At 39.7% G+C, this 20,996-nt stretch overlaps 1 protein-coding gene across 1 annotated transcript; it reads left to right on the top strand.

Moving 5' to 3' along the window:
* Positions 1 to 8,350: 8,350 nt before the first annotated feature.
* Positions 8,351 to 20,371, top strand: LOC311077995 (uncharacterized protein; the record flags this gene model as incomplete). The annotated part of the gene is made up of 5 exons (XM_084106642.1): positions 8,351 to 8,458; positions 11,977 to 12,029; positions 12,156 to 12,186; positions 18,080 to 20,243; positions 20,285 to 20,371. Exons 1-5 carry the CDS (start codon positions 8,430 to 8,432, stop codon positions 20,369 to 20,371), a joined length of 2,364 nt encoding a protein of 787 aa, XP_083962768.1. The 5' UTR covers positions 8,351 to 8,429.
* Positions 20,372 to 20,996: the final 625 nt, after the last annotated feature.

The raw sequence follows: 20,996 nt of genomic DNA on the forward strand, positions 1-20,996 counted from the left end.
ATGTATTTAATAAATGAATGGTATTTACATTAAAGGGCGGAGAAGCTGTTAGACAATGTAAAAGTGCTTTAAAAACGCATAGCCACAACAGATTGTCATCTTTTGAGCAGCACTGCTGATTACCTATCTCTCTGTCACTGGTCAGTCTGTTAGTTCATTCATCTCATCTCTTTCACTCTGCAGTCAGTCTCAGTGCTGTGGGGGAAGGGCGCGCACGCGATCAGTCTCAGTGCTGTGGGTGAAGGGCGCGCACGCGATCAGTCTCAGTGCTGTGGGGGAAGGGCGCGCGCGCGATCAGAGTCAGTGCTGTGGGGGAAGGGCGGCTGATCACAGTATGAGCAGATCTCAGTCAGTCTGACAGGCAGAGACAGAGCTAGGGTTAGGGTTAGGGTTAGGGTTAGGGTTAGTGTAGATCCAATGGCTTTTAAAATCAAAGTAAGAACAAAATACATCTGTAAACAAACATTTAAACGTGTCAGCTTGATTCATGATTCTTTTAAACACTTTTTTTCTTTTGTATTATGACTATATGTAACTGCTGTCTCTATCTCTCTCTCTCTCTCTCTCTCTTTCTCTCTCTCTCTCTCTCTCTCTCTCTCTCTATATATATATATATAGAGAGAGAGAGAGAGAGAGAGAGAGAGACTCTCTATATATATATAGAGAGAGAGAGAGAGAGAGAGACAGCAGTTACATAATGTTTGCTGTAACTGCTCTATTAACAGTTATTATCAGTCACTTTAGTACATTTATTGAATCATCCTTAAGATTTGCACACCAGTACCTAAGTGCATTTCGTACAAACAGCAGAACACAATAGATTAGCCTACCATCAAACTCCTGTAACTTGCTCAAAATCCTTAGTACAATATCAAAGAACATATCCTTGTGTCATTGTTCACAAACAAGAATGTCAAAATGCTTAGTTTCAGATGTAAACTATGGCTACGATTTTGATGACAATGATTGAAAATACAAAATACTGCACTGTATCTGAATGACATATAAATTTAAACAGCACACATATACGCATTACTCTAGAGGAGACTGGACAGGATTCACATATGCACTTTTACTGTTGGTCTGACAAAAGATTACAGTACAGTGGCACTGTGATATAAAAAACAAGACTATCACACATATACTGTATGTACGTGTCTCTATCAAGTATATTTACTGTATAATGTATAATGCAAGTAGACTTCTGTAATAGCCTATAGCATTACAGTAAGTCTACAGTTTATGGTGAACAGTACAGTGCAGTAGAGTGAACACTGTCTGATTACACACCTGTTCTGTCTACAAACGCTTGAATGATTGAAGACACACGGTTGTTCTCCCAACATTCGGCTGCACCCTTCATCCAGCCTCGGCCATAAGGTCATGAATGAGAACATGATCTACAATAATGGCACTTATTTCTTCTGAAACACACAATCTTAGCCTGTTCCTCTGTTTTACCTCCTTACCCTTCCACCACACATCCTTGCTCCTCTTCTTCTTCTCGGCTGTTCACCCTGTTGTTCTTCCTCTCTCAGAGTGTGTAACGTGTTGTGCTCTGTATGCATCCCAGATGAAGCTTCATGAGATGCACTCTGAGCTATTATAGAGAACTGGTTGATCATTGATTGATCTAATGCTTTACATTCCCCTTCATTAGTGAAATTCAGAACTCACCTCTGCAATTCAACAATTCAGGACAAAAAAAGTCTAATAGAATTGTATAGAAAATATGTTTGACAGTTTATGACAACTAGTTCAACCAATTCTGCATTTAATGACTTATGGAACTAATGCCTATATGTTTTGTGGGGTAAGACTATTCAACAGAGAACCAGTATAATACATTTTTATAAACATGACATAAGCAATTAATAATGTAAGAAACAGCATACATTTGCACATAATCAACTGCATGAATGTACTGCAATTTGTTCAAAAGAATGAGAAATTGCTTTTATGAGGTGCACAAGTAGATAATGTGGAGATTGAACAAGTAAGAATTTTAGTTGTGATCTGAGAAATGCACCAAAGCAACTGAGAAAAACTGTAATATAATTAATATAATAATATAGTATCATTAGAATTGTTGCTGTAACTGCTCTCCTTTATATAATATAATATAAAGAGAATGTTTGCAGTAACTGATCTCCTCTATATAATATAATAATATAATATAATATAATACAATATAAAGAGAATGTTTGCTGTAGCTGATCTCCTCTATATAATATAATATAATATACGTTAATATAAAGAGAATGTTTGCAGTAATTGCTCTCCTCTATATAATATAATATAATATAATATAATATAATATAATATAATATAATATGAGAATGTTTGCAGTAACTGCTCTCCTCTATATAATATAATATAATATAATATAATATAATATAATATAATATAATATAATATAATATAATATAATATGAGAATGTTTGCAGTAACTGCTCTCCTCTATATAATATAATATAATATAATATAATATAATATAATATAATATAATATAATATAATATAATATAATATGAGAATGTTTGCAGTAACTGCTCTCCTCTATATAATATAATATAATATAATATAATATAATATAATATGAGAATGTTTGCAGTAACTGCTCTCCTCTATATAATATAATATAATATAATATAAAGAGAATGTTTGCAGTAACTGATCTCCTCTATATAATACAATATAATATAATATAATATAATATAAAGAGAATGTTTGCAGTAACTGCTCTCCTCTATATAATATAATATAATATAATATAATATAATATAATATAATATAATATAATATAATATAATATAATATAATATAATATAATATAATGTAAAGAGAATGTTTGCTGTAACTGCTCTCCTCTATATAATACAATAAATATAATATAATATAATATAATATAATATAATATAATATAATATAATATAATATAATATAAAGAGAATGTTTGCAGTAACTGCTCTCCTCTATATAATATAATATAATATAAAGAGAATGTTTGCTGTAACTGATCTCCTCTATATAATATAATATAATATAATATAATATAATATAATATAATATAATATAATATAATATAATATAATATAATATAATAAGAATGTTTGCTGTAAGTGAATGTGTTGCTGTGGTAACGGACTCCAGCTCGGTGGGTGGGGGAGGGGCGGCGGCCGCTCAGGGAAATCGCTCATAATATGACAGGGAACGGCAGAGCGCAAAGTAGGAGAAAACACTTAAAACAAATAAAATCACTCATAAAAGCAAGCGATTTTTGCATGTTTTCACATCTTTTTGTGGCTTGTGTATTTTTATTGAACAAACTCAGATGAATAAATCATCACACATATTGACAGATTTAAACAATTGTCCCTCGATCCGCTTTTGGAAGGAAATATGTACTTTTTAAATTCACATGACGTAATGTGCCTGTCCCTTCCCCGCTTCAAACTCGTTCCTATATGATTAACAAACTCCTATGTAAGTTACTGTACGTGCTGTAACGTATAGTCTCTGTATAGGGTGCGGGGCAGCAGCGCGATCTTCACACACACACAGAGCAGACTCTGATGCGAGCGCAAAACTGCGAGGATTAAAGTTTAGAAACATGCTCATATAAATCGCGAGAGCTCCCGCTCAGGGCAAATTAGTCTATTTTTATTTAAATACTAATTATTGGGAATTTATCTATAATTTTCTGTCAATTCATTCATTAATCATGATTTTTTTTGCCTCCGCCATGTTTGTTGATGACGTATTGGCGTCTGATTGGTCAGATCATGAATTCCCGCTCTCGTAGTAGCTTCCTGCGCTCTGATTGGTCAGAATCCCCGAAGTGTGTATCTTTTCCGGAAGTGCAGTACTCCTAGAGGGCGCTGTGTTATACACACTTTAGTGGGGGGGCATACACACTTCAGGTACACAAATCACTTAAAAGTGATTTTTTGGGACAAGTGAGATTTTAAGCCTGGACACCATTTTAGAGCATGCTGAATGCCACTGTATAGTCAAACAAATGAGGACATACAAAATGTCCTCAATTTTTTGGGTGGTCCTCAGTTTACCGGTGTGTATTCTGGTGAATGTACCCAAAAGTGATATAAGTAAACGCACACACACACACACACACACACACACACACACACACACACACACACACACACACACACACACACACAGTTGTAATTAAAATTATTCAACCCCCATTGCAAATCAGGTTTATTGGTTAAATGTACAGACTTCCATCTTTTTGCAATGAACAAATCAAAACAAAAGTAATTGAAATAGCTCAACACAACAAATGTTTGAAGTGGATTTCCCAAATTCAACTGAAAATGACTTCTGCAGTCTCAAAATTATTAAACCCCTTCATGGACCCCACCCATTTGCTGTTATGACCCACTGCAAACGAGATGTATAACCAGACACCAGCTTCTGGCAGCATTTCTGAGGAATCTTAGCCCATTACTCATGAACAATGGCCTCCAGTTCAGTAATATTCTTGGATTTGCGTTCTGCAACTGCCTTCTTCAAATCCCACCAGAGATTGGGATTCAAGTCAGGTGACTGTGATGGCCACTGTAGAATCTTCCAGGACTTCTTCTGCAACCAAGCCTTGGTGGAATTTGAGGTATGCTTGGGATCATTGTCCTGTTGGAAGGTCCAATGATGCCCAAGCTACAGCTTTCTCACTGACGGTATGACGTTTTCTCCTAGGATTTCCTGATACTTCAATGAATCCATCTTGCCTTCCACACACTGTAGGTTTCCTGTACCAGAGGATGCAAAGCAGCCCCAGAGCATCACCGAGTCACCACCTTGCTTAAAGGAGTAGTTCACTTTAAAATGAAAATTCTGTCATCATATACTCACCCTCATGTTGTTTCAAACCTGTATGAATTTCCTTCTTCTGCTGAACACAAAGGAAGATATTTAGAAGAATATCAGTAACCAGGCAGTTTTTGGGTCCCATTGACTTCCATAGTAGGAAAAAAATATACTATGGAAGTCAATGGGACCTGTCTGGTTACTGACATTCTTCTAAATATCTTCCTTTGTGTTCAGCAGAAGAAAGAAATTCATACAGGTTTGAAACAACATGAGGGTGAGTATATGATGACAGAATTTTCATTTTAAAGTGAACTACTCCTTTAACTGTAGGCAGAGTGTTCTTTTTAGCATATGCTTCATTCTTTTTCCAGACATACCACTGATCCATAGGGCTGAACAGAATCCCAAAACTTCTGTGGCTTATTTATATGATTTTGAGCAAATTGGAAGATAATTTTCTTGTGCTTTTGGATCAGTAGTGGTGTATGCCTTGGAGTTCTAGCATGTATTTAGGATGTGCCTTACTGTGTACGCTGAAACCTCAGTGCCTGTTGCCACCAAGTCTTGCTGTAGGTCAATTGCTGTCACTCAAAGGTTTTTCTGAACCTGCTCTCTCAGAAATCTGGTTGCAGCCGTTGATTGCTTTCTTTTTCTTCCCCGTCCAGGTAGTGTAATCACTGTTCCTTTAACTTTGATCTTGCAAACTATGCTTCCAACGGTCTCTCTAGGAACATTTAGTGCTTTCACTATCTTTTTGTATCCTGTTCCTTGTTTGTGAAGGGCGATTATATTTTCTCTTAATTTTTTGGAACATTCGTTTGACTTTTTTGTTACATGCAGTCAAAAGTGACAATCAACAAACCTAGCCAGTTCAGATATAGTTCATATGTTCGAGCTCAGGGAAATCTGGTGCAAGCGATTCTATTCAGGTGGTTGAATAATTTTGAGACTGCAGAAGTCATTAAAAGTTGCATTTTCAGTTGAATTTGGGGAAACATTTGTTGTGTTGAGCTAATTCAATTACTTTTGTTTGATTTGTTCATTGCGTTTTCAAGGAACTTCAGTGGGCCTTTAATTATTTACAACGTAACTACGACATAGCTATGACCGCCAGTTGAGAAACATTGAACCAGACAGTCTTTATTTAAAATCCAAAATAAGTAGGAGAGCTCATGAAAGAACGCAAACCACATAAATCATAGGCCTATACGAGAACCGATAAGGGACTGAACATAACAGGTAGTTTAAATACAAGACAATACAGATAATCAGTAACCAAGGAAACTTTATGAGGTTGCATAAAGTTTAAGTATATTAAATTAATATTTTCTACTTTTAGAAAACTATATCATTATAGTTATCGTCCTTGGCTTGCTCAGTTGGGGATATTTTGGGGATATTAATTTAATTTTATCAATCAATAAATTTACACTAGAAACAACCTTGTTGTGTTATTTTGGTTTAATGCTGTGAAGCTGCTTTGATGCAATCTGTATTGTGAAAAGCGCTATATAAATACACTTGACTTGACTTGAACGAGCTTTAACAGTAGGGTTTCTGAAAATTGACTTGTCTTCTTATGACCTACAAGTTGTAATGCATAATTTTCATCAGATGTCATTCTCATCTCTTCTTGTTGCCATAAAAGGCAGACACTGCCATATACTGATCCTAATAGATGAGAGGAAGCTGAAAAAGAGATGTTCATTGGGAATTCTTTACATTTACATTACATTTATGCATTTAGCAGATGCTTGTATCCAACAGCTTCTCCTTCAACATGGTCTTCATCTTATTATAGCTCTCAAAAAGTACTACACATGCTGTACTACAAGATCTGTACATTTGATTAAGTTGTCCCAGCTCAGTAAGTCTTGATTTTTGTTGGACTTTTCAAAGATGACTCCAACAGCTCCACTTTTGTCTAATGCACTTTAACTATCTTGAGTCTAAAGCCAAACTGCTTGGGGTGTTATCTAAAAGAATGGGTGCTAAGTTGTTCTGTCACATGCCTTTTAATGACCTTGGCATAAAAGTTGTATACCTTTGGGCCTGTAATTGTGCACCTCTAATAAATTCCATGCTTTATATATAGGTGTTATAATTGCTGTCTTCCATGCCTTTAGGAAATCCCTAAATTGATAGACCTATTTATGATATTTTAAATGGGACCAGACAAACGCTCACTAAATATTTTTTGGCAACACATTGTGAATTGAACATTTACTCTGTTAAACGTTCGCAAAACAGGTCCTTGTTCCTCTGTAGAAAATTAATAGAATTTGGCTTTGACCCTGACCATTTCTGTTTGTGTATTTGGAATTTTCCAAAAATAATAAAAAGTTCAATAAGTACAAGGAAAAAAAAAGTACAAGACTTGTTTGTATTTTTATACATATATCAAAGTCATTCAGCTTGAATACAATATCTGTTTTCCTTCTATTGTTTAAAAAAAAAAAAAAAACTTTGTTCATTTACACAATTTATGTCATGTCTGGTCTGTTTTATTTTTGCTTGAGTTGGACTTTGAGAGTACGTTTACACGACAACAATGTATTAAAAATGGAAACGTTTTTCCTTTTCACATACAGCTAACAACACTGTCAACATGATCCTGTTCACACAGATACGATAAAAACGACTAAAACGCTTTATTACGCATGCTAGGCCAGTAGTTGGCGATGTCACTTTGTTGTGCCGAATTTCGACCCCCTGCCAAATTATTACCCCCCTCGTTCAAAGTCAGTACCTGATTGCCTATAACCCCTCCCCACAACTTATCCTAAACCTACCAATACTAGGGGTGTAATAATTTGGCGTTGGTCGAAATTCAGCACCACACCGGCAATCAGATGGTCGGATGAATTTCTGGCATGTTAGAAATTTTGGTCGCTCCTCGTGATTATATCTCACAGTTGAAGCAGAGCTACGAACCGATTGCCCTAAACTCAGTGTTCATTTTGACACTAACGAGCGCTGTTAGATCGCTAAGGTGGGCTACAGACTAAAAATGTATCTGCCTAAAAATGTAACTTTTAAAACTTTTTGTCATCCTAACAACAAACAGCGTTACTCATTCTATAGCCTATACTAAATGATAAGATAAGACAGATCAAATTAGAAAATATGAACTAGGCCTATATTATTTATTTTTTTATCCCCCCAAGCCCCCTTTGTAGTTCACTTCAAATGTTCACAAAATTTAGCCTAACTTAAGATACCTGTTCATTCATAGTAGCAATAAATGGTCTAAACTCTAAATCATCTTTGTCAGTAAATGCAATCTCAAATTGTCTGGGGCTCGACTCGACGTAAATAAATGTTTTTTAACGTAGGCTATTTTACTTGCTACACCCTTTATTGTGGAGTAATATCGAAATTGTGATGCTTTAGTAGGCTATTGTGCACTGCAGATTCATCACCTAGTTAGGCTAGTTAGGCACCTGTTACACTACCACACCTTAGACGTCACAAAGCCTACCTTTGAAATACTCTGTCCCATTTTTTTTCTTGTCAGTCTTTAAACTTTGAACTGAAACGCATCGCATAGAGCATCGCAAGGACTATCGACAGGAATATTGTTTGCTTTTTTTCATGGTTATGACTTTGAAGAAAGGAAGACGGTAGGACACTGGACAAATAAAGAATTGATTAATTTAAAAAAAGAACTGATAAATGAACATATCAAACAATGAATTTTATCTGCGTTCAATTAAGCGGTTTTTGTATGACATTTAAACTCATCTCTGTTCGCAGACTGATATGCCACGTTTTCGATTATTAGCCTACATTTAATGCTATAATATAGCCTACATTATATGTAATAATGCTATAGTGTGCTCTAATTTAGTATATTCGTTAGAGATATCAAAAAAGAAAAGAAAACGTTGTCTGTTAAAAAAAGGCCTATAAAGCTATATATCCAATATGGTAACACTTTACAAGAAAGGTACATGAATAATGTAATAATACCTGAATTAATACTTAGCCTACTTCAACATGAACTCATGATTAGTGAAGACATGAACAAATCATGAAACAATGAAGAGATATCCTTAACTACGGCTGGAGGATTCATGTAGACTATGAATAACGGCAGCCTTAGCCTACATGTTAATACATTTGGATAGTTAATGCATTAATTAACATTTAGGGGTAAACTAAACCAAAGTCTCTATGAGAGAAAATATTTTGACTGAAATAAATTTAAACAATTTATTATTGTCATAATTTAAACTATTGACATCTGCAGCATAAAGACTGGATGGCGCAAGATTGTCTTTATTTTCACTGATTCTCCTTATCAAACTAAATACTAAATCCACTAATAATTGATTTTAAAAGTCTTAATCTGTTTTGTGATCTCTTTCCTCTTTTCCAACCTGTTGTGACTTATTGCTAGCTAAATAAAAAATAACAATTAAATACCTACAAAGTAGCCTAGGCTATAGCCTACATTTGTTAAACAGAACTTCGCACACTGGATTGAAACGCCACGTCTTTAGAATAAAAAATAAAATAAATAAAATTCAGAATCCTGGATTATAATGCATTATTATTGTCCCAAACCCTGGGCTACATAAAGACTAAGATTCTAAATTTTAATTTAAGAAACTGTGATAATATAATTAGTTAGATGCCAAATAGCCTATTATATAGGCTACAGATGGTTCTCCCACGATTCTGAAAACAAAACATTAGACAACTAAACAAAATGTAGCGTTAGCGTTGCTAACAAAATCATAAATCATAAATCAGATGTATGTACAATAACATTACGATGTTGTAATTTCACCGGAACGAATAGAGAGTCTCCACAACGGATTGAAGCGCGCGTCCGAGTGAAGACTGTGCGCGAGCCACAAGAGAACACAGTATCCGAGCCACTGATCGCAGCGGCAACGAGCACTTTGATCACTTGATTTAAAAAACAACAGATTTCAGCGCTAGATCGCCTCTTATTTAACAAACGAACGAAATGAATGCTCTGGTAGTTAACTGGAGATATTTTATTTATTTGTATTGGTACATTCGTGCCGCGAGATCAAAAGTGTTGGGGACAATATCGACCTTAGCAAATGTCCCACCCGTCCCACCCGCAAATTACGCATATGCTAGGTGGTTCTGTCCTTTTTACACTGGGGTTATTATAGTTAGTCTATATTATTATGTTTATTGGGTCTGCGCTAATCCTTTCAAAGAAGAAAAAAACAAAGAAGAAAAAAAGAGCGCCTTTATTTGTTGCTTAGCTGCGGTTGTGTTGAAGTAAGCCAGACATGCGCATGTGCTGCGCAATTCGACTATATTTAATATTCATATTACTCATGAGCAGTGTTGGGGAAAGTTACTTTGAAAATTTATGCATTACAATAGAGTTTCTCCCTTAAAAAGTAACTAATTGCGTTAGTCACTTTTTAAGAAAAGAAATGCGTTACGTTACTTTGCGTTATTTTTTCTCACCTGGGGTGGGTTTGTTTGTTTGTTTTTAATAACAAAAAAGTTTTATTTTTTGGGCAAATGTAAAGGCCCTTACACAACAAACGTGGTATAATAATAACGCAATTTCACGCGTGTAGCCTACAGTGGAGGGCGCAGCACAAACAAACCTTTCAGCTGTGCTGCCATTCTGGATTACAGAAGACGTAGGCTACACAGGAAAAGACAGTTCAACACTCTTACTTCAGCAATAAAAACCAAAAATCTAAAGTAATTATTTCTTATGGTTTAACTGAATCATCAAAGGTCAGCAAGTAGGCTACATTGGTCAATAAAGTGAGATTAAATGCATACAAATATTTGTTTTATTTAACATTTTTAATTATTGGATGTTTGCATAGTTTTCTGATTTTGCATTTCACTGATTTTATTCATTTTGAGTACTTCAGAATCTTTTTTTTGTGCAAGTGAGATTAGTAAATGCATGTTCACATTTAGTTACTAAACTTACTCCCAATTTTTCTCAACATGGGGACAGGAGAGGAGTAACTTGCGTTACTTATTTGAAAAAATAACTCTGATATTTTGTTGTAAATATAAAAGTAATGCAACTAAGTTACTTGAAAAAAGTAATCTGATTACGTAACTCAAGTCAAGTTACTTGTAATGCGTTAGCATTAACCCCAACACTGCTCATGAGCTGAGAATGTGCTCATGAGCAATCTGAGCAGATTGCATAAACTTCACCAGCAAATTGAGTGAACATAATTTGTGAAACATAACCCACCAAATTGCCTAGTGATTTGACATTGTTACCCTTCAATGGATCCACAATTTTTACCCACATGGGGTGTTAATTTCAAACCCTGTCATTATGAAATTGCATAGAACATCTTGTGTGTGTAAAAGCAAACTTTAATTATGTTCTGTTTATGACAGTATAGGCTATTAGAGCTCAACTAAAGTTGTATTTATTGGCAAAATAGTAATGTTACTGTTAATACAAGTTGTATTTGGAATAAAAAGCTAACGTTAGATTCGTTGGAATTAATGCTAACTAATTAGCAGTACCAAGCTTTACATATCAATACTTATTGCAATTAAATTAAGGTTATCATAACGCTACTTTACGAGATAGATTAAGGCATGCGGGCAGACCTCTCAGAGATGGCTTTCTTCAGTCGTGTTCACTCTTCTAGCCAGTAGCCTATAATATAAATAAATTATTTAATTATTTGAATATTTACAATTTTCCATTGTGTACCAGCCAAAACTAATATGGTCAATGTATGCTGTTCAAATCTCCTCCAGTCTATAGTTAGTCATGACTAGCTATTGCACAGTGCTCAGACTGGAAAGCAGACATAAATGTACCTAGTTTGTCCAGAGGATGCAATAAGGGTCAGATGGGGCCTAGCGATTTATAATATGCTTTTTGTGCTTTATGTGCTTATATTTTAATAGTGGATGGAACCAATTATGTTGTGTAGCCTTTTGATTTCATTAAACACATTTCACAAAAAGGTTACAATTCATGCACATTTTTATTGAACTGTCCTAGGCTCTTTACCTTCTTTAACAGCATCCTCTTTTCTATTCTGATCAGGAAGAATACTTATTTGTAGATATTCCAGTCTTTTACTGTAGGATAAGGTTGTTTTTTGTAGAACAATTAAAATAACAGATTTTTTTTTTTTTTTTTTAGAATTTTTTTTCTTTCCAAGCAGGATGGCACTAGGAAAATTGTATTCACCCTATGTAAGTACTTAAAATTATCTCTTTATAATATATGTGTTCTACAGATTGTTTTGGAATTATTTTGTTTTTGGCTAGATATACACAAAAATTATAACAAATGATATAGCACCGTGTTTCTCTTTACAGTGTGCCTGTGGTGTGCAATTCATGGAGCTGAGTAAGTGGAATTATAATTAATTGTTTGTATTTCTCAATCATGTATCACACAAACATACACACACACGCACGCACACACACACACACACACACACACACACACACACACACACACACAGCCATGTTTATGTGATTTGTGAGGACATTCCATAGGCGTAATGGTTTTTATACTGTACAAACTGTATATTCTATCCCCTTACACTGCCCCTATCCCTAAACCTACCCATCACAGGAAACATTCTGCATTTTTACATTAAAAAAAAACACTGCTTAGTATGTTTTTAAAGCCATTTGAAAAATGAGGACACCCAAAATGTCCTCATATATCACCTATTTTCCCGAGTGTCCTCATTTGCAGGTGTGTTATCATAAAAATGTCCTCAGTTGTCATGAAAACAAACTCACACACACACACACACACACACACACACACACACACACAATGACAATGATTTTTTTCTTCAACGCCATCAAAGCTTTTCGGTACAACAAATATTAAACCAATGAATAAGGCTGCCAGCAGTGTCTATATGATCTTTTAGTGTTTTGGAAATGTTCTTGTAGCCATAGACTTTCTAATGTAAAACAATTTGTTCTCTTTCGAGAGAACTCGAACTGCTTCGATGACGACACTTTGGGGAAGGCCCTTAGCGTAATGCATCTGAAGTATGAATGAAACTAATCCAATCCTGATTGGTTCTGCGTCATGACGTAACGTGATGGCACACACGGAAGCAACAAAGGGACACCGGCACACAACAGAGTTAGCTTTTTGCTCTTCAGCAAGCGCTCTGTGTCAAACTGTCTGTTCTATTTGTTGTTGTTTGTCCCATAAGAACTTCAAATAAAGGTCTGCATTACAATATAGAATCTAGTGGCTCGGATCTCGCGTTTGCCGAGGCAGCGCATAGATTACGGGTCTACTCTGCAATAAAGATTCTGTGGCTGGGATCTCGCATTTGCCGAGGCAGCGCGTAGATTAAAAGTCTGCATTGCATTACAGAATCTAGTGGCTTGGATCTCGCGTTTGCCGAGGCAGCGCGTAGATTACAGGTCTACTCTGCAATAAAAATTCTGTGTGGGTGCAAGGCATGCACAGTCAGCTCCTGAGGGTGCTGGCTGAGTTCTTTAAGAAATATCTCGACGCGCACAGCCATGCGTTTTCGGGTGTTTCAGCCTCGTGCCCGTTGACTTTCTTCTCGAGAGCTGAAAGCCAAATATATTGTGAATGACTCGAATCTCGCGTGTGCTGAGGCAGCGCGTAGCACGCTGTTCTGTCTGCCACACAGGCTTGCGGCCAGGCAGTGTTCCGCCCGCACATCGAAAATCCCTGCCGGTCATCCTCTCCAGGGTATCAAAAACAAGACGAAAATAGCAGGGCTGTCCCCCAGTGGAGGGACGAGCGAGAATCGCTCCTCTGCGGAGCCCTCAGGAAATCAATGTTTGTATCCAGTGTCAAGTGTGCTTCCGGACACATTGGTTTTCAGCGAATGCAAGCTGCAGTGTCCGTCCCAAAGGCTTACAGCCAGGCAGTGTTCGCGTCCGCACATCGGAAACAGTTTTCGAAATATTCCCTGCCGGTCCTCCGCTTCAGGGTGTCAAGAACGAAACCGAAAGAGCCTCCCTTCTGGGGAGCCCTCAGGAAATTGATGTCTGCATCCCACCGTCAAGTGCACTTCAGGACACATCGGTTTCCAGTGAACGCACGCTGCTCTGTCTGTCCCACAGGCTTGCGGCCAGGCAATGCTCTTATGCGTCCGCTCATCGAGAATCGTTTCAACCATGCAATGCTCTTATGCGTCCGCTCATCGAGAATCGTTTCAACCAAACCTGCCAGAGAGCCGCTTCAGGGGATCGAGAACGAATCTCAAATACCAAGGGAAATACCAAGGCAAATACTAAGGGAACCCGAAAGGCTGGTTCCCTTAGTAGAATATTTCAAAGCATGGCAAGACCTGCCAGATATTTCTCCTTGGACCCTGCGCACAATAGAGAAGGGTTACAGGCTGCAATTCAGCGGGTTGGTGTGAACTGCAGTTGACCCAGTGCAGGGTCAGGTATTGGAATAGGAAAGTAAACTCCCTGCTGGTAAAGGAGGCCATAGAGCATGTTCCTCCACCAGACAGGGAGTCTGGGTTCTACAGCTGCTAGTTCATAGTTCCCAGGAAGGATGGGGGGTTGCGCCAATTTTAGATCTAAGGCATTTGAATCGGTCTCTGAGGAGATTCAGGTTCAAGATGCTCGCTATTCCCATGATCGTGAGTCAGATCAAATCTGAGGATTGGTTTGTCATGATAGATCTAAGGGACGCATACTTCCACAAATCCATCCTTCCATCTCACAGGACGTTCCTGAGGTTCGCTTTCGGGGCCGAAGCGTTCCTATATTGGGTTCTTCCGTTCGGCCTAGCTCTCTCCCCTTGCACGTTTACCAAATGCATGGATGCAGCTCTAGCTCCGCTGAGGCTTCAGGGTATCAGGATGCTAAATTATATCGATGACTGGCTTATTATGGCCCAGTCACAAGAGCTGGCAGTTCGGCACTGATATGTCATCCTTGCCCACATCCAGAACTTGGGGTTGAGACTCAACATGAAAAAGAGCGTGTTGGCACCAGCCCAGAGAACTACGTTCCTGGGAGTGGTGTGGGACTCGGTCACGATGCGAGTACAATTGTCTCCTGCACGGATCGAGTCCAGGATAAAAGCTAGGCCAAGCCATCACTGTAAAACACTTTCAAAGAGTGCTAGAGCTCATGGCAGCAGCGTCCAACATAATTCCATTCGGCCTGCTGCACATGTGGGCCCTGCAGAGGTGGTTGAAAATCAAGGGGTTTTCCCTGAGGGGGAACCAGTTCCGCATGATCAGGGTTACGCACAGATGCATTTGTTTCCTATCTTTGTGGAAAAAAGCTTGGTCTCTGTCCCAAGGCCCCATGCTGGGAGCGTCATGTTGCCTGAAAGCCGCTTCGACAGACGCCTTCCTCACGGGCTGGCAGGGCTCTGAGGAGCTTCCTTCCAGACCTCAGGGGTCACCACGCAGACAATGTGTTGGTGGTCTCCTACTTGATTCATCAGGAGGTTTTGAATTCACAACCTCTATCCAGATTGGCGCATCAGATCCTCCTGTGGTCCCAGGGGAAACTGCTATATCGCAGAGCAATGCAAGTCCCAGGAGACCAGAATCAGAGAGCAGACTGGCGAAGCAGGGGCTGAGGCCTGGGGAATGGAGACTTCACACCGAGGTGGTAAAGTCAATGGCCCCTATCTTGTACCCAGCGCAATTGACTTTGTACACCGACGCATGTATCGTTCCTATTTTGCACCCACGCACAGCGGACTTTTCCCTACACAGACGCACGTCGGTAAATAGGGGAATGAACTTGCGCTCCCGGGGGCGGTGCAGCGAAAAGAGGCATGTTCCAGCGCAAACATTCCCTGATGCTATTTTGCAGGTTTAGAAAACAATTCCGCCACATACCAGGAAAAACCTAGTCTAAAGTCAGTGGCGCGTTGCGCATGTTATTCATATGCTGTTTTAAGGGCGCATGCTTGGCCATAATCAATGTAGCGTGTGCACAACGCGCATACACTTTGATTCTCTCATCTACACAGAAGCAGCAGTTTTCATTTTTGCAAATCATACATTATTACAAGGAAAAATATTAACACACGAGGGAAATCATTGTTGTGTCCATGAAGATGTGAAAAAATAGGCATAAATCTAGCTTACACATTTACCCAAATTATTATACGCCTGTTTAACCGAAGCTAATTTGGGTGGGTTTCTCCTATCCTCAATGTCACTTCTCTGTCTTTTATGGCCGTAACGAGAACGACGGTCTCCTTGGCTGTGAACCGCTCCTGGCGTGTGCCTGGCAAATCCGCCATTATAATAGCAATCCGCCATGGAACAAGCGCGCATGCTCTTAAAGGGAATGAGAGATGTCGCTCTGATTGGTTTATTTCACGTTACGCCCAAACCACACCTATGAACAATGAAGCTACTTCAGACCAACCCATTTTAGATTTGAGATTTGAGATCCGCCCACAAAGTTACTTGCGTTTTGCGTTTGATACTTGCATTTCAGATTGTTAAAATAGAGCCCGATATGCGAGAGGTTCGGCCCAGTGGAAGTGGATTTGTTCGCGTCTCGAGGGACGTCCCACTGTCCACTGTGGTTTTCTCTCATTGCCCCATTGGGGTTGGATGCCATGGTACAGATGTGGCTGAGGCTACGCCTGTACGCTTTTCACTCTGCTCCCGGGAGTTCTGAAGAGGGTCCGTCGAAACGGGATCAGCCTACTTCTAGTAGCCCCGTATTGGCCGGCCCGGGTATGGTTTTCAGACATCATAGCACTCCTGGCAGGCCATCCTTGGCAGATCCCTCTGAGGAGGAACCTGCTTCCACAGGCCGGGGGCTCAATATTCACCCTCGACCAGACCTGTGGAAACTTACGGCCTAAAGTGGAATGTGTTTCCACTTGGTGTAGAGAGCATGAGGTGGGTCCAGTTAACTGCCCGGTTGGCTTCAGTGCTGGAGCTCCTCCAAGATCGCTTCTCGGTTGGTCTTACCTCATCCACACTCAAGGTGTACGTGGCTGCCATTGCGGCTTTCCATGCTCCTCTGGGTGATGGGCCTCTGGGGAGACATCAGCTTGTCGTACATGTCCTCCATGGGGCTCGGAGGATGAGACCTGCAGCTCGTACCAGAGTTCCCACATGGGACCTGGCAGTTGGTCTCGAAGGGCTGGTAAAGGCCCCCTTCGAACTTCTGGAGTTGGCTGAGGCCAAGAACCTTACCCTCAAGGTAGCTTTTTTTATTAGCCATTACTTCTCTGAGGAGAGTAGGAGACCTTCAGGTGCTCTCTATATCTCATGGGTGCCTGGAGTTTGCTCCAGGTGAAATTAAGGCTATCTTGCATCCCAGGCTGGGCTATGTGCCTAAAGTGCCAACTAATGTGGCACAGCCTACGGTTCTGCAGGCTTTTCATCCTCCACCTCACGTGACGGCGGATGAAGAAAGACATTTTGCTCTGCCCTGTCAGAGCTCTCAAAATATATGTCCAAAGGTCTTCTTCATGGCGGAAGTCAGACCAGTTGCTGGTGTGCTTCAGGTCGCCCAAGAAGGAGCTTCCCGGATCCAAACAGACCATCAGTAACTGGATCGTTCAGGTTATCTCTATGGCCTTTCAGGTGCACAGCTTGCCTTCACCTTTGGCCATGAGGGCTCATTCAACCAGAGGCATGGCGTCCTCTAGAGCCCTCCTTTCAGGGAACCGGATCCAAGAAGTGTGCGATGCATCAGGATGGGCCACCCCTCATACATATCGGATTTTATAGCCTGGACATTCCTTCTACGCCATGCACTCTAGTGCTCTAGTCCTAAGTGTGCCTGTGCACAGCTTCACACTAGGACAGGCAGAGCTCGTTGTGGCATAGTGGGTACTCGTTCCCCAAAGTGTTGTTATCGACACAGTTAGAGTTCCCATGAAAGGGAACGTCTCGGGTTACGACTGTAAACCTTGTTCTCTGAGAAGGGAACGAGACACTGTGTCCCTTCGCCATGCCTTCCCCTGCCTGGGAGTGACTTGCTTCATCGCAGAAGCTAACTATGTTGTGTGCCGGCATCCCTTTGTAGCTTCCGTGTATGCCGTCACATGTAGTTTCATTAATACTTCTGATGCGTTACGCGAAGGGCATTCCCCAAAGTGCCGTCATCGATGCAGTGTCTCGTTCCTTTCTCAGGGAACAAGGGTTACAGTCATAACCCGAGACGTTCTCTAAATTATAAATACATATAATTTTATACACGGAATATATAAATATATCATATATATTTTATTGTTTTATATACAGTATAATATTATATAATATCATTTTGTTTTAAATCAGGGCAGAAACCATGCCTACAACTTCAGAAACAACAACTGCAACTCAAACAACAAATACAGCATCAACAACCCTAACTGAACCTTCCACTACTACATTAGCTCCAACGTCCCCTGAAGCACCCAGTACAACAACAGTTCCGACCACAATGCCACCTGTAACCACAACTACTGAAGCTGTCACAACAACAAATGTTAGTCCAGAAACCTCAACTGTTGTTTCAACTACAATTTCTACAACTTCAGAAACTTCAACTGCACCTCCAACCACCACAACTACAGCTGAACCCACAACATCACTTGGCCTCACAACAACTCAAGATCCCACAACCACAGTAGTGACTACAGAAACGACACATCTTACTTCAACAGTAGTGCCTACAACTTCAGAAAGTACAACATCAGAAACTACAGCTTCATCAACCACAACTTCATTGCCCACTACTACAACATCAGCTCCAACTTCATCTGAATCTCCAACTGCAACAACAGTTATAACTTTAGAAACTACAACACTTGCTTCAACAACAATGCCTACAACTTCAGAAACAACAACTGCAACTCAAACAACAAATACAGCATCAACAACCCTAACTGAACCTTCCACTACTACATTAGCTCCAACGTCCCCTGAAGCACCCAGTACAACAACAGTTCCGACCACAATGCCACCTGTAACCACAACTACTGAAGCTGTCACAACAACAAATGTTAGTCCAGAAACCTCAACTGTTGTTTCAACTACAATTTCTACAACTTCAGAAACTTCAACTGCACCTCCAACCACCACAACTACACCTGAACCCACAACATCACTTGGCCTCACAACAACTCAAGATCCCACAACCACAGTAGTGACTACAGAAACGACACATCTTACTTCAACAGTAGCGCCTACAACTTCAGAAAGTACAACATCAGAAACTACAGCTTCATCAACCACAACTTCATTGCCCACTACTACGACATCAGCTCCAACTTCATCTGAATCTCCAACTGCAACAACAGTTATAACTTTAGAAACTACAACACTTGCTTCAACAACAATGCCTACAACTTCAGAAACAACAACTGCAACTCAAACAACAAATACAGCATCAACAACCCTAACTGAACCTTCCACTACTACATTAGTTCCAACATCCTCTGAAGCACCCAGTACAACAACAGCTCCGACCTCAATGCTACCTGTAACCACAACTACTGAAGCTGTCACAACAACAAATGTTAGTCCAGAAACCTCAACTGTTGTTTCAACTACAATTTCTACAACTTCAGAAACTTCAACTGCACCTCCAACCACCACAACTACAGCTGATCCCACAACATCACTTGGCCTCACAACAGCTCAAGATTCCTCATCCACAGTAGTGACTACAGAAACGACACCTCTTACTTCAACAGTGGTGCCTACAACTTCAGAAACTACAACATCAGAAACTACAGCTACAGCTTCAACAACCACAACTTCATTACCCACTATTACGACATCAGCTCCAATTCCATCTGAATCTCCAACACTCACATCGACAACAATGCCTACAACTTCAGAAACAACAACTGCAACTCAAACAACAAATACAGCATCAACAACCCTAACTGAACCTTCCACTACTACATTAGCTCCAACGTCCCCTGAAGCACCAAGTACAACAACAGCTCCGACCTCAATGCCACCTGTAACCACAACTACTGAAGCTGTCACAACAACAAATGTTAGTCCAGAAACCTCAACTGTTGTTTCAACTACAATTTCTACAACTTCAGAAACTTCAACTGCACCTCCAACCACCACAACTACAGCTGATCCCACAACATCACTTGGCCTCACAACAACTCAAGATTCCACATCCACAGTAGTGACTACAGAAACAACACCTCTTACTTCAACAGTGGTGCCTACAACTTCAGAAAGTACAACATCAGAAACTACAGCTACAGCTTCAACAACCACAACTTCATTGCCCACTACTACGACATCAGCTCCAATTTCATCTGAATCTCCAACACTCGCTTCGACAACAATGCCTACAACTTCAGAAACAACAACTGCAACTCAAACAACAAATACAGCATCAACAACCCTAACTGAACCTTCCACTACTACATTAGTTCCAACGTCCCCTGAAGCACCCAGTACAACAACAGCTCCGACCTCAATGCTACCTGTAACCACAACAACTGAAGCTGTCACAACAACAAATGTTAGTCCAGAAACCTCAACTGTTCTTTCAACTACAATTTCTACAACTTCAGAAACTTCAACTGCACCTCCAACCACTACAACTACAGCTGAACCCACAACATCACTTGGCCTCACAACAACTCAAGATTCCACAACCACAGTAGTGACTACAGAAACGACACCTCTTACTTCAACAGTGGTGCCTACAACTTCAGAAAGTACAACGTCAGAAACTACAGCTACAGCTTCAACAACCACAACTTCATTGCCCACTACTACGACATCTGCTCCAACTTCATCTGAATCTCCAACTGCAACAACAGTTATAACTTTAGAAACTACAACACTTGCTTCAACAACAATGCCTACAACTTCAGAAACAACAACTGCAACTCAAACAACAAATACAGCATCAACAACCCTAACTGAACCTTCCACTACTACATTAGCTCCAACGTCCCCTGAAGCACCCAGTACAACAACAGTTCCGACCACAATGCCACCTGTATCCACAACTACTGAAGCTGTCACAACAACAAATGTTAGTCCAGAAACCTCAACTGTTGTTTCAACTACAATTTCTACAACTTCAGAAACTTCAACTGCACCTCCAACCACCACAACTACAGCTGAACCCACAACATCACTTGGCCTCACAACAACTCAAGATCCCACAACCACAGTAGTGACTACAGAAACAACACATCTTACTTCAACAGTAGCACCTACAACTTCA

The sequence above is a fragment of the Abramis brama genome (assembly GCF_963993115.1).
Source record: "Abramis brama genome assembly, chromosome: 2".
NCBI lineage: Eukaryota > Metazoa > Chordata > Actinopteri > Cypriniformes > Leuciscidae > Abramis > Abramis brama.